The sequence below is a fragment of the Syngnathoides biaculeatus genome, chromosome 20, assembly GCF_019802595.1.
Source record: "Syngnathoides biaculeatus isolate LvHL_M chromosome 20, ASM1980259v1, whole genome shotgun sequence".
Classification (NCBI taxonomy): Eukaryota; Metazoa; Chordata; class Actinopteri; order Syngnathiformes; family Syngnathidae; genus Syngnathoides; species Syngnathoides biaculeatus.
In genome coordinates this window covers 5,025,393-5,038,242 of record NC_084659.1, presented here as the reverse complement: position 1 = coordinate 5,038,242, position 12,850 = coordinate 5,025,393, and the positions used below count along the sequence as shown (strand labels likewise).

Below are 12,850 nucleotides of genomic sequence, written 5' to 3'. Positions count from 1 at the left end.
TTGCGGTCGCTTTCACGCTTAGGTTGATCTCAGGTGCAGGCCGGATTTGAACCCGAGTCTTCACAATCGCCTTATTATTATTGTTATTTTTTAATACAGAAAGAAAATGAAAGTCAAAATTGCAGTGCGGTTAAAAAGTCTGGAATGAAGTGCAGGGAACACGATGCGGTGAGTTTATATTGATTATCTGTCGTGACGGCACTCTGAGGGAAAGCGGAAGCCCGACGTCACCGGGATGAAAATAATTTGATCGACAATTCCGATCCGTGGAGGATCGCCGTGCAGTACCGGTACTTGCCGAGCAAGGCAGCAAAAACACAAGCGCGGCTCCGGTGCGCGGCTGAAGGCGAGCGAAGAAGAACTCGCCAGAAACGGCAGAACGCAAACGGCGCCATCTTGAAAGAAACAATTCGTATTCCTCTACGCCTTCTAACTCCGTTTTGTCGCCATGTTGTACCTGGAGGATTATCTAGAGAGTGAGTATAATACCGTCGAGGGGCGTCCGAGGCGTACAGCGGGCGTCAAATGTGTCCGCTCGGCCGCTGTGCGCCCGGCTGATTGTTAGCCTAGCCGAGCTAGCGGCGTAACCTCGTTTTTTTTTTTTTTTTGTTTTGTTTTTTTTTTTTCCCCCCTCTCCATTTTCCTCCTCTCAGTGATCGAGCAGCTTCCCATGGACCTCCGCGACAGGTTTACGGAAATGAGAGAGATGGACCTGCAAGTCCAAAGTACGGACGAATGCGCCGCCCCGTCCGACACGACAGCACACAATCGGCATCTCGAAGGTTTAGTGAGGGCAGCCGCGTTGGATGCTCCGGAGACGCTCACAGCGCAGACGGAGGATGCTGAAGTTCGCTTTGGCAGCGCAAACCGAGGGAGGAGAGGACGTTAGGACGAGTATTACAAATAGGGCAAGACTAAACTAAAAGAGGACAGGCCAAAGATAGCCATCCGTTTCGAAGCCGCTTATCCTCACAGAAAAAAAAAAAAAATAAACAGCCTGTACAAAACTAAACTGGAAAAAAGATGGTGGCCAAAATGAAGAATGGAAAGAGATACTAAACAAAACTCGTCGAGGACAAAACCAGGAGAGGAGCGTGGCTAACAAGTAGCGCCTCCAAATTAAAAAAAAAACAAAACAATAACATAAAATTCAGCTATTCTGGGGCAGCCGGTAGTATCCCAAGTCTTGGCGGTTTCAATCCTGTCTCCAACTGTTTGCATGTCAAAATGGTCTTTGGTAAGAAACTGAGCCTGAATTCGCTTTGTGCGCCGGGATGGCAGACCCGGCAGGCAGGCAACTTTCGGAGCGCCAACCTGTCGAAACTACCAAAAAAAAAAAAACAACAACTTATAACATACCGAAGCAAATGATATGTCAAAATAACAGAGGGAAAAAACACAAAGTTTGTCAATGATTTTGATTGTAAATCTCCACAATGATAACATGTGATGTTAATGTCTAATTCTACCAAGTAGAATGATCAAAAAGATGGCTATTTATCAGCCAGGCTACAATACCTCAGATATTTGGAAGAGAGAGATTACAGATCTACTTCATTCCTTATTTTTAGTTAGTAAGGAAGGAGATGATCTGTATGATAGTAAGGTGGAGATGAACTCGCTGACGTGAGCTCTTGTTCCTATGAAGCCGTCTCAATCTTAGTAAATGGAACGTCTATCTTGACATCCACGTGGTGAAGACGCAGCGTTGAGCAATTATATTATTGTCAGCTATTAGAAAAACACGACCATGAGCTAGAATGCTAGCAAGAGCGCTATGTATCTGTAACTCGCGAGCACGCGCGCTACATTAGCTACGAGCTAAGTCAAATGTCGTTTGGGCCCCAGATAACGATCAAAACTGACACTCGCTTTTTGGTGCAGTCGAGTACGATCCGCGGGTCAGCGTCACCAATAGCGTGTCGTTAACGATTGGATCGATTGCGACAGTTAGCCGAGAGCCGGACGGAAGATTCGCCGCAAAATCCGTGGCTGAACCGTACAAGTTGACCGGTATGGGACGGTGGCGATAAAAGCGCAGTCCATCCGCTTGGCGGGGTTCGTCTCGTGACGACAAGTCGCTGGAGCGTCCGTCATGCGGTCTGAACACGAGATTGATTCCGTACGCCTCACGTCGAAACGCGCACGCTTCCGTCCATCAACTCCGATCCTTTTGCATCCAACAGAGTCTTCCCAAACGGAGGCCAAAACTAGGCGGGCGGGGATGCAATTTGTTGATTTCAAAAAAAGGACAAAGCAAGTCGTCGTCCGCAAAGTCCGTTTGTTGTCTGAAGAACGAAACAAAAATTTGACTGGAGTGCCAAAGATGATTTTGAAATGTCAGCTGACCTCACAGAAATGTCTTTTGACGCTGGGTTCAGACGCCACCGATCAGCTGGAGCAGAAGGTGATGGACTTCTTTGTTAACGCCAAGAAGAACAAACCCGAGTGGCGAGAGGAGCAGATGGAGGTCATTAAGAAGGTCAGACCCCTTGTCCGTCCGTCCGTCACAGAAAGAAAAGCCAGACAGCCTTTTTCATCTTGAGCCAAAATCCATTTGCAACAGCCGCTTTTCCATCGTCGTAGCCAATCGCATGCGCGAGTCCTCTTTTCTTCTTCTACAGGCGTACAAATGTCTTTCGGACGTAAATTGGATTTGTATCGCTGACTCAATGCACGATGACGGAGTGATGTCATAAATCCTGGACGTTCCTGTGAACTCAACAACTGTCAAGCAGTCTTGGCGTCACTCATTTGGCATTTTGAATACCAACATGAGCAAGTCTTGGAAAAAAAAAGTTGATTCTCATTTGGCGTTTCAACCTTTCGAAATGAAGCCGAATCATCGGAAACGAACGCTCGGGTTTGGTCGAGCGCCCGACCCGACTCGCTCAACTTGACTTCCGAGTGCCGATCGGCATGTGCGCATTTCTCATCTGAAATGTAAATTGTGTCGAAGGAAGCCCCGGACTTGATATTTTGAGCGAGTTTTCCCGCATTTTGGAGGGCAAAGATCAGATTTGATCGTCAATGAAGCCGTTTGTGTGCAGGATTATTACAAAGCGCTGGAGGACGCGGACGAGAAAGTCCAACTGGCCAATCAGATTTACGATCTGGTAAGTTGACCTTTGGCAAGTCGCGTGGCGGAACGGCCGCCGCTACACGTTGGCCCGTTTTTGCCCAGGTGGACCGGCACTTGCGTAAACTGGACCAGGAGCTGGCCAAGTTCAAGATGGAGCTGGAGGCCGACAACGCCGGGATCACCGAGATCCTGGAGAGACGTGAGTGACGGCGAGCGGCGGATGAGGCGGTGCCGTCAATTCGCCGTCAATTCCCGTGTGCTCGCAGGCTCTCTGGAGATGGACAGCCCGTCTCAGCCCGTCAACAACCACCACGTCCACTCTCACGCCGCCGCCGCCGCCGAGAGTGAGTTTGACGGCCCGCGTCGGCCCGTCCCCCCCGACGTGCTCACCCGTCGCTTTCTGTGCCCGCAGAGCGGAAGTACAGCGCTTCCACGCACCACACGACGGAGCACGTCCCGGAGAAGAAGTTCAAGTCTGAAGTTTTGCTGTCCACGCTGATATCGGACGCCTGCAAGGAGAACACGCCGGGTACCGACGTGCCAACGGACACGACCACACAAAAAGCAACACCCCCGCCGATGCGCGCGGTCGCGGCGACACATAGGCCGAGGCACACGCCGTACGGTCACGCCGACGCACGAGGCAATGCTGGAAAAAAAGAACACGCAACTCGCACGACCGTGCGCTCGCCAACGGGCCGCCGCGCCCACCCCCCACCCCCCCCCACTCCCCCCCTCCGCTCACCTCCCTCCCCTCCCCCTTGTGTGCAGGTTGCCGTAGCAACAGCACCGCCTCGTCCGCCGCCAACAACATCTACGCCGTCAACTCTTCGCAAGCCGTCGCCTCCTACAGCCTGAGCGCGCTGCCCGCGGGCCCCGCCGCCGGAGCCGGCGCCATCAGCATGGCCGCCGCGCAGGCCGTGCAGGCCACCGCGCAGGTCAGCCCGCGGGCGTCGGAGGCGGGTTTGGCGCGACGCCGGTGCTTCCGCGGGCCAAAGGTCACCGGTTCACGTTAGACGTGGAGGTCTCCCGTATCGTGACGATGGAGATTGTCCGACCGGTGATGTTTGTGTGTCCGCTTTTGACTTTCGCCGTTTTTGCCGAAACTAGCGCTGCAGTCAGTTGTGCACTGTCCGCTTGAAGTCGGACGGATGCGAATGCGATGACGTGACGCGTTATCAGACGGCCCGCCTTGATTATATTGAGGGACGCGACCGACATCGGGCTCAAAAGTTTGAGAAGCGTCTGCCGCTCGCGCCATCTTCTCGTAGATGAAGGAGGGCCGACGGACGTCCAGTCTGAAGGCGAGCTACGAGGCCATCAAGAATAACGACTTCCAGCTGACGCGAGACTTCTCGCTGTCCCGCGAGGCGTCGCCGTACCCGTCTTCCGCGCTGGCGTCCACGCTCACGCAGACGCCGGCCGCCGCCGCCGCCCTCAGCTCGGACTCTCGAGGCCGCAAGTCCAAGTAAGGCCTTCCTCTCGATGAAATATTTCAGCGGCGCCCGGTGTCCGTTATTGGCGTGAGCGAGCGGCCGAAAGAAATTGGACGATGGTTACGGAGTGGCCGCTTTTCCTTTGTCCAGAAGCGGCGTGAAGTCTTCCAACCACCAGTCGTCTTCGTCGTCGTCGTCGTCGTCGCTGTCGTCGTGCTCGTCGGCGTCGGCGTCGGCGTTGGCTCAGGAGCTTTCCCAGCAGGCGTCGTCGCTGCCCGAGGCCGAGGCCGGCGGCCAAGTGGACTGGACCTACGACCCCAACGAGCCGCGCTACTGCATCTGCAACCAGGTGGGGCCGCGCCCTCTGCTTGTCTTGACGCCCATTGATTGATTGATTGATCGATTGATTGATCGATCGATGGATGGCTTGAATGATTGCAGGTGTCGTACGGGGAGATGGTGGGTTGCGACAACACGGACGTAAGTAACACGCGCCGCTCAAAGCAACGCAACAATTCTGCCGGGTCGGGTCCTCTGTGGGGTTCCCAAATTGGTTTTCGAGATTTGCTGATCGTTTTTATGCGTCACAGATGCTCATCAGCTAGTTTAGTTCCAAGTGGGTCGTTTGAGGGGATTACTAACTCGGGAAAAGTAGTTCCCGACGGCCAGCAAGTCATGAAATCGAGTGGCGGACCGCTCACAAAAAAAAAAAAAAAATATCACAGCTCGTCAAGTCTTGGGTTTGGGCGTCGACGACGGACATCCGTCCGGAACCGGGCCGGACGTTCCGGTTTTCTCCCAAAACATTTTGGTTCCCGGTTTTGAAAGTAGCCAAAACCACCAGAGAAGACGACGCTTGAAGATGACGGCGGCCAAAGTTTTTTCACGTCACCTCGGATCGCCGCCAAGGAAGCTTTGAGGCGCTCCGGGCCGACGCCGAGCCCAAATGGCCAAGTGGCAAATTTGAGGCCGCGAACAAGTTCAATGCTGGCTTTTTTTTTTTTTTTTTTTTTTTGTCTATTTTAGTCGGTAAAGTTTTCAAATCACTGTCCGATCCCTCCTCGGGGTGAAAGCTTTCTCGTGTGCTGAAGTTCGGGCTTTGTCCAAAATAATCGCCACACTTGACCCGCTGAGGCCCAAGTCTTGATGTCCATCTTTGTTACTCATTTTCGTTTTTTTTTTTTTTGTTTTTATGATTTTAAGCTTCATTTTCACGCTGGACCAGCATTGCTTAAAACCAAAAAAAAAAAAAAAACCCACAGCTTTCTTCTTTCGGGTTACAATGGGTGAGAAGTTTGGCGAAAAAGCCAACTAAACCAGATAAGCAACATGCACGAGCGAAGCGGAAAAACTCGACTGTCGGCAGGTTTTCGGCGGAGACGCCAGAACTCCCCGTCTCGTTCCGAGTCCCACCCAATCGATCCGCCTCCCGACTGATTGATGTGAAGCGTTGAGTTTTTGGGATTTGGTCCGCAGTGTCCCATCGAGTGGTTCCACTACGGCTGCGTGGGTCTGAGCGAAGCCCCCAAAGGGAAGTGGTACTGTCCCCAGTGCACCGCAGCCATGAAACGACGCGGAAGCAGACACAAGTAGAACCCAAACATCGGACCTTGTTCGCTTTTTCACGCAACAATAAACTTTTCTCGCCCACAAAATTTGCGTCCCGTGACTTTCTCGTGACCCATTTTGACGTCTTTATCTGAGGCTCGGAAATGAGAGTCCAGACAGCCGACGGGGGGAGAGGAAAAAAAACAAAAAAAAAAAAAAGAGTTCTTCCGCTGTGGAAAGAAAAAAAAAAAGTTCCACAAAGAAGAAAAGTTTTCAAGTGGAAAGTTGGGCCTGCCACTCGCGACTTTTTCTGGACGCGGGTCGGTGACGTCAAAAGGATGAAGATGAAGCGGAGATGAAGATTCCGTGGCGCCGCCGAACTGTCTCGGGCCCGCTGCCGGTTCTTCTCGGCGCGACGGCCTCCTCTTGTACCGGTCCCCCGACACCGGCCGCACCGGGACCGGGAGGACCCCTTGCGCGACTCGACGGGCCCGAGCTGAGCGGCGCGCTGCAGAGTCTGCAGGTGAGACGCGAACGCGATAAAACGTGACCAGTTTGGGAGAACCGAGTCTTCAACAAATCCGCTGACACTTGGCAGGGGTTCACATTCATCTTTCATCCCTTTCCCCCTTTTTTTTTTTTTTTTTTTTTTTAAATAAAATAACTTAGACGCATGAAAATCCATTTCGGGGTCTTTTGTGGCGCTCCTTTTTTCTCCCGATTTGTTCACGGAGTCGCACGAGAACATATTGCGCAATCCCAAAACCGAATGAGATTCCCTTCCTGTGTTTTGGATGTCGAAGTAAAAAAAAAAAAAAAAAAAATCCTAAAATCACAACCATAAAAAAGTGCTAATGATTATTTCTGCGTTGTTTGACTCGCTGCACGGTCGCGTTTGCTTGTTGTTGTTCGCCGTCGTGCTTCGGTGACGCTGTCAGCGTTTCTCCGTTTCTGCCAACACCTTCCATGTTGTTGTTTGTTCGTTTGTTTTGTCTTGTCCCGACAGTCGTCTCGCGGGACGGCCGGCGAGGGGCGGCGAGCCGTGCTGGTGATCGGCCGCCGGGAGCCGAGCGACGGCGAGGCGCAGCTGTACCGACGACTTCTGACTCGCTTTCGCTTCCGCGCGCAAACCAGCGCGCTCGCCGATTCCATGCAGCGGCACGGTAAAAACCGCCGGCAGCGCCTTCAAACCCCTTCGTGGTCCGCCCCGGCAGCTCGTCGGGAGGCACCAACGGAACTCTCAAAGGATGCCGGAGCCACGGGTCATCATAACTTTGCAAAGGTCGGCCTCCCTGCATAATTCCATAAAAGGCGACAAAGTGATGAAAAATCGTTTGGCAATCAGAAGTCGGCGATTTGAGAAAGGAGTTTACTCCCGAAAAGAAGCCTTGTATGTCAATTTGCAATTTGGTCACAAAAGAACACGAGGCGGACGACCGCGAACTGATGTGGCGGGCCCGGAGGCGGCCCCCGGGCCTCGAGTTTGACACCGGCGGGCGAGCTTCTTCACCGAAGCCGTTTTAGCAATGTGGGATTGGCGCCCGCGACTCTGGAAGCGCGAGGTCGCCGTGGAAACGGCTGCCAAAAGTCCGAGAGCTCCAAATGGCTTTCCGCGTGTTCCGCGAGGCCCTTTTGTTTGGACGGGCCGCTTCCTGTTTTGCGGCTCCCTTCGGTCTTGTTTTTGCTCGCCAAACGGGTAGAAATCACTTCAACTGACTGAGAAAAAGGAAAAAGTCAGATTGCACCTTTCCGTTCTTTTGTGCGCCCGCTAAAAACGAGTCGAGTGACTTCCTGTCTGTTGCCACGGTTACAGGAGAAGGCAGATGGAGCCTACTGGTGTGCGTGAGCTCGGAGGAGAGAAATTGTCTGAGGAAGATGGCCACCTCGCAGTTGGGCCCGCGCCAGAGGGTGGGCTCACGTGACGCGCGCCGGCCAATCCCGGCCCGCCTTGCTGCTTTTCAAGTGTGTGTGTGTGTGTGTGTGTGTCAGGTCAACCTGCTGCCTGGCCTGGTGGAGGCGCTGTCTGCTGTGCTCACAGGTGACCTTCGCTCGAGGATGCTTTGAAAGGGGGGCACGTGGGCGGGGCTACGCCAAACCATTTTTACTGTTGGGTTCCACCAAGCAGGCGGAGCTCACATTTCCCAGCCCGCCAATCCCAGACAAACTGCTTTGTGGCTTGCTCTTCTTCTTCTTCTTCTTCTTTTCCTTTGTCCGCCGGGGGTGTCGTCTTTTTCCATCTCAGCCGATGTCGTGCCCTCACCTCCTCCCTCCCTCACAACATCCATCAACCTTCTCTTTGGTCTCTTTTGCCCGGCAGCTCCATCCTCAGACTCTGTGGCCTCCGCTGGACATGTCCAAACCACGGAAGTCGTCTCTCTCTCTCTCTCTCCTCTCTCTCTCTCTCTCTCTCTCTCTCTCTCTCTCTCTCTCTCTCTCTCTCTCTCTCTCTCTCTCTCTCTCTCTCTGTCTCTCTCCAAAACCTCCAACTTCCGGTCTTGAGCTCATTTCTAACTGTGTCCATCCTGCTCATCTTCATTTCTGCTGATGCGTATTCATCGAAAAACTGTGAGGGAGGGAGGGAGGATGGGTGGGGGGGCGGGTGGGGGGTCTGCTCGTCGACGACCCCGCCGCCGCCCTTTCAACAGCGACATGTGGTGTTTTTGCTTCCCTCGGTAGAAGGATTTCCTATCACGCCTCCCGCCGATCCCGGCCGACGCTCCGCCGCTGACAGGTACGCATGTGCGTTTGTGACGGGAGCGCGAGACGTGCCGTCCGCGTGAGCTCCACGTGTCGTGCGACAGCGTGAAAGCCGCGCCGGTCGCCGCCGCGGTGAGCGTTTTCGTGCTGGTGACGTCGCTGAGGCCGCTGAGCTGCTTCCTGCGCGACGTCGCCGTGGTGACCGCCGATCGGACGTCCAGGCCCGCGCAGGTGCGTGATTGTCGCCCCCCGCCGCTCTCCGCTGCCCTCCGCTGGTCGCCGCTGTCCCGTGCCCGCAGCTGGGAGACTTCCTGCTTCCCGAGGCTTTGGAACAGGTCAAGAGGGTCGTAGGTCACGTGCTGGGGGCCGCCGTGGCGTCAGACCGCAACAGGGGTTGTCTCTTGCGGTTCTGAGCGACGAGCAGTTTGCCAGGCGTGTGACTCGCGACGTCATCCTGGAGGACACGCTGGACTTCCTGTCGTCCTCGGAGGCGGCCGCCGCCGCCGACGCTCAGGTGAGATCGAGGATGGGAAGTTTGCCCCCGTGTCAGCGAGACATCTTCGGAGGCGAGCGGCGTCCGGCTGTCGGAGGGAAATTTTCGACTTCTGCAAAACTTTTACCGACACGTGATGGCGCCGTCGCCGTTCCAGCTGGTAGGGCGCGCACACGCACACCCAGTCCAGACTCAGGCGAGTCCCCAAAGACGGCCACCCGCGTTCGGGCAGGTGTGTCCCAGTCCGTCCTGGTCGTGCGGGTCCGTCTCCGACCTTTCCGACGTCCTTCTGGCCGTCGTCCGCCATTCCGAGAACAGCAGGTCAATCTCGCACGCCGGCTCCCGGCACGCGTCGCGGCTCACCTCCTCTCCTCACGCGTGCGTTTGCGTGCGTCGCAGGGCCGACCGAGCGGACGCGCCGGCGGCCGATCGGAGCGCAGGTGAGATGTGACCGCCGGGCGGGGCGTCCGCGTTCCGCTCCCCTATTGGCCGGCTGGCATTTCTTCAGGTCGGTGCACGGAACCCCGTCTCCGGCAGATCTACTTTGCGCCGCCGCTCACGTTAAGCCCCGCCTTCAGCCCCCACGTGACTCAGTACAGCGCAGTTGTGACCTTTGACACGCTCGTGCTTCGCGTGCGCGCGGAGACTGTTAGCAAAGCGTGCCGCGCGCACCCCAGGTAAGATGCAGGGGGCGAAAACCTCGCTCGCGTCTCGTGTTTGTCGCCGTCAGGGTGTCGGCGGTCCCCGTGGGCCTCGGCCGGAGCAGCGTCGACATTCTGCTCACGGACGCGGCCGCCGCCGCGCACGCTGGCCGTCTACACTGTCCACTTGCGGCGCGAGGCCCCGCCCAGCCTTCCCATGTTTGGCGACCACGTGACCTGCGGCTTCCTGCAAGTGAGTGAGTTGGCGGGAAGTTCCCCCAGAACCGGGCCTCGCCGGACCAACTTGTAGATTAGAACTGATTGCCCGAATGGAACAAAAAAACAAAACAAAAAACAAAAAAAGCGAGTTTGTGTTTGCGTGTGAGAGAAAATGTGTGTGTGTCTTGACCTGCGTGTGCGTGTGCGCTTTGTTTGAAGGCTTTTGCTGAGCTCAGGTACGAACAAGAAAATCCCTGTTAAGTTTTCTTGTGTCACTTTGTTGTGATGTGCGGCGCCGACGTGCGGAATGTTTCGCCGCCGCGTGGAAGCGCAAGAAGAAAGGCGCCGCCTTCAAGCAGCGTGGCGCACGCGCGTGCTCGTGCTAGCGTGTGCGTCCTTTGGTGTGCGTGCGAGGCGGCGGCGACCTCTGAAGTTGCTCCAGATGCGGCGGCTCCCAGGCCGGACGTTTATTTGACCTTTGACTTGCGTTGCCCGCACTCCCTTGACGACGACAGCGACTGTGGACATCCTTGTCCTTTCCCCTCGCCGACTGAGAACAAAAATCTTCAAAGCGACGATAAACGCGCTAACGCTTTCCTTCGCTTGTCTCTCAGGACTGCGGCCCGGTGGTGGTCCCCGGTCTCCCCTGCGGCCTGCAGTCTTTTTCCAGGTCTCCCCATCCCCTCGGGGCGTGCACGTCGGGCCACGCTCCAGGTGCGACGTCACTTCCTGTCTTCCCGCCGCATCGGCCAATTTCCGCGCCGAATCAATTTGGGGTGTCTGAAGTGTGTTTTTGCGGGGTGAAAGGTCGCTGGCCTGGTGCCCTGTCTCAGCTGCGCGGACAACAGGACGTGCGATCGGCGGGAGGTCGCCTGCCGCCACCCGCCGGTGGCACGGCCGGCAAAAAGGTGACACCGAGGCGGCCGGACTCTTCGGGCCTCTTCCGTCCTCGCGCGTGTTCTCGTCGTCTTTCTCCGCACGCAGGCGTTGTTCCTGGGGGACTCGACCAATCGCGGCATGATGTACTTCCTGCTGGAGCGCCTCAACAGCGGCCTGGCGGCGCGGCACAAGGCGCACGACGCGCTGGCCCACGACAACGTGAACGGGGGCCGCACGTGGGCGGCCTAATCGTATTACCCGCAGTTCTGGCTGGAGCAGCGGCGCTGACCGGACTGCTGCGCAGGTGAGCCCCGAACGCCGGGGCGTAAGCTTTTACGCGGAGGGCTCGACGCCGGCGTGATCGTTGCTTGCGTTTTTCTCGCGACTGGAACGAGACTCAACGTTCGCGAGTCAAAGAAAGAAGAACTCCAACAGGAAGGTTGGGACGAGCCCGTGGCACGGCGCCGCCTTGACGGTTGGTTGCAGCGATCGCCGGTCAAAGACGGCGTCGGGCGGGGCGAGATTTCCTCGGGACGCCACTTCCCGTATTTCTCAACGCGTCCGTTGTGTTTCCGAGGCGGCGCCCTCTGGCCAACTCTGAGCGGACGGTGTCGGTGGTGGGAGGAGTCCAGCGGCTGACGGCCAATCACCTGCAGACGCTGCGGGAGGTTCCGGACAGGTGAGCGGTCGGTCGTCGCGCTTGAGTGCCGACGCCGTCTTCTTCTGCTTCCCGTCCTCAGGGAGTCTCTGGCCGGTGTCCGGGTCGTCCTCAAGTCTTTGGGGATGGGCTTCCACGTACCCGCGGACGGGGTCCGATCCCTGACGCCGGTTTGTCCCCGTTTCCGCTCTTCTTCTTCTTCTTCTTTCTCGCGGTCGCTGCGACGTCTCCTTTGGGGCTCTGACAGGAGGCGATCCGAAAGCTGTCGCGCCAGAACGCCGACATCATCGCCGCCGCGGAGCGTCACGGCTACGAGGTGGTGGACACGCTGGCCGTCACCGTGGGCCGCTACAAGGACTTTCTACAGGGGCGATGCGCGTGCCACTTCCACGAGGTAAGGAAGCCCAAAGGCGGCGGCTCGCTCGCTCTTTTCTTTCCGTTCGTCGAGAACGCTTCAGATGTGCTGCCGGTTGTGGGAAGGCGCAGAAAAACAAGACGAAACCGGGAGGGGACCGGACAGCTAACACAAACCCGCATTTTGGCATTTCACCTTTTTTTTTTTTTTAACTGGCACTTAATTTGTGCTTCTTCAAGAATAAATTTTAAACCGAAGAAGAAGAAGAAGAAGAATTGAAAAATGAGTCGATCCAACCTTGAGGGAATGTCAGTCAGCCCACAATTTTTGTCCAGCCCGAACCCGAACCCATTCAGAGCAGGCTTTGTTGTGCCCTCTGACACGCGGGCAAAGGCGCCAAGGAGAGTCGCTGAGGGTCTTTCATCCCCCACCGAGTGGGACCCGCACAACGGGGCGAGGAGCTGATCGGACGCGTCTGCTCTGACCGCGGTGCCAATTTGAGAAAGTGGACCCGAGCGAATTTTGGTTGTGGAAAAATTTCGTTTTTGGCGCCCGTCAAGGTGGAGAAGTCGCCGCCCGGTCCGAGCGGCCCGCACCTTCCGTCCTATCACGTGAGAGGACCCGTCAACGAGTTCTACTCCGAGATCCTGCTCAGTCGCTTGTGTTCCAGCGCGGAGGCGCGCAGAGACTGACTGGACCGACACCAAGTTTCTTCCTGTGCCACTGTGTGCTGGTCGTTTCCAAAAGTGAACATGAGAAGAATGTTTGCCTTGTGTTGCGCGTGCTTTGTTCTGATTTTGTCCGAGCAATTTGTATGTCACGTGACCTCCTTTTACACGCGT

General features: G+C 56.1%; 1 protein-coding gene across 1 annotated transcript; it reads left to right on the top strand.

Annotated features, from left to right (window-relative positions):
- Nucleotides 1-316: 316 nt before the first annotated feature.
- Nucleotides 317-12,836, top strand: LOC133493220 (uncharacterized). Its single transcript, XM_061806301.1, is given in 28 exon segments — nt 317-476; nt 654-725; nt 2,382-2,482; nt 3,051-3,116; nt 3,185-3,281; nt 3,349-3,426; nt 3,495-3,725; nt 3,854-4,020; nt 4,354-4,550; nt 4,669-4,867; nt 4,960-4,998; nt 7,073-7,229; nt 7,880-7,974; nt 8,056-8,104; nt 8,743-8,797; nt 8,868-8,994; nt 9,063-9,171; nt 9,174-9,416; nt 9,489-9,577; nt 9,656-9,696; nt 9,987-10,150; nt 10,731-10,830; nt 10,924-11,024; nt 11,101-11,299; nt 11,573-11,674; nt 11,736-11,823; nt 11,901-12,047; nt 12,569-12,836. Coding segments are annotated over 28 exon segments (3,273 nt in total). The 5' UTR covers nt 317-448; the 3' UTR covers nt 12,701-12,836.
- The last annotated feature ends 14 nt before the right edge of the window (nt 12,837-12,850 follow it).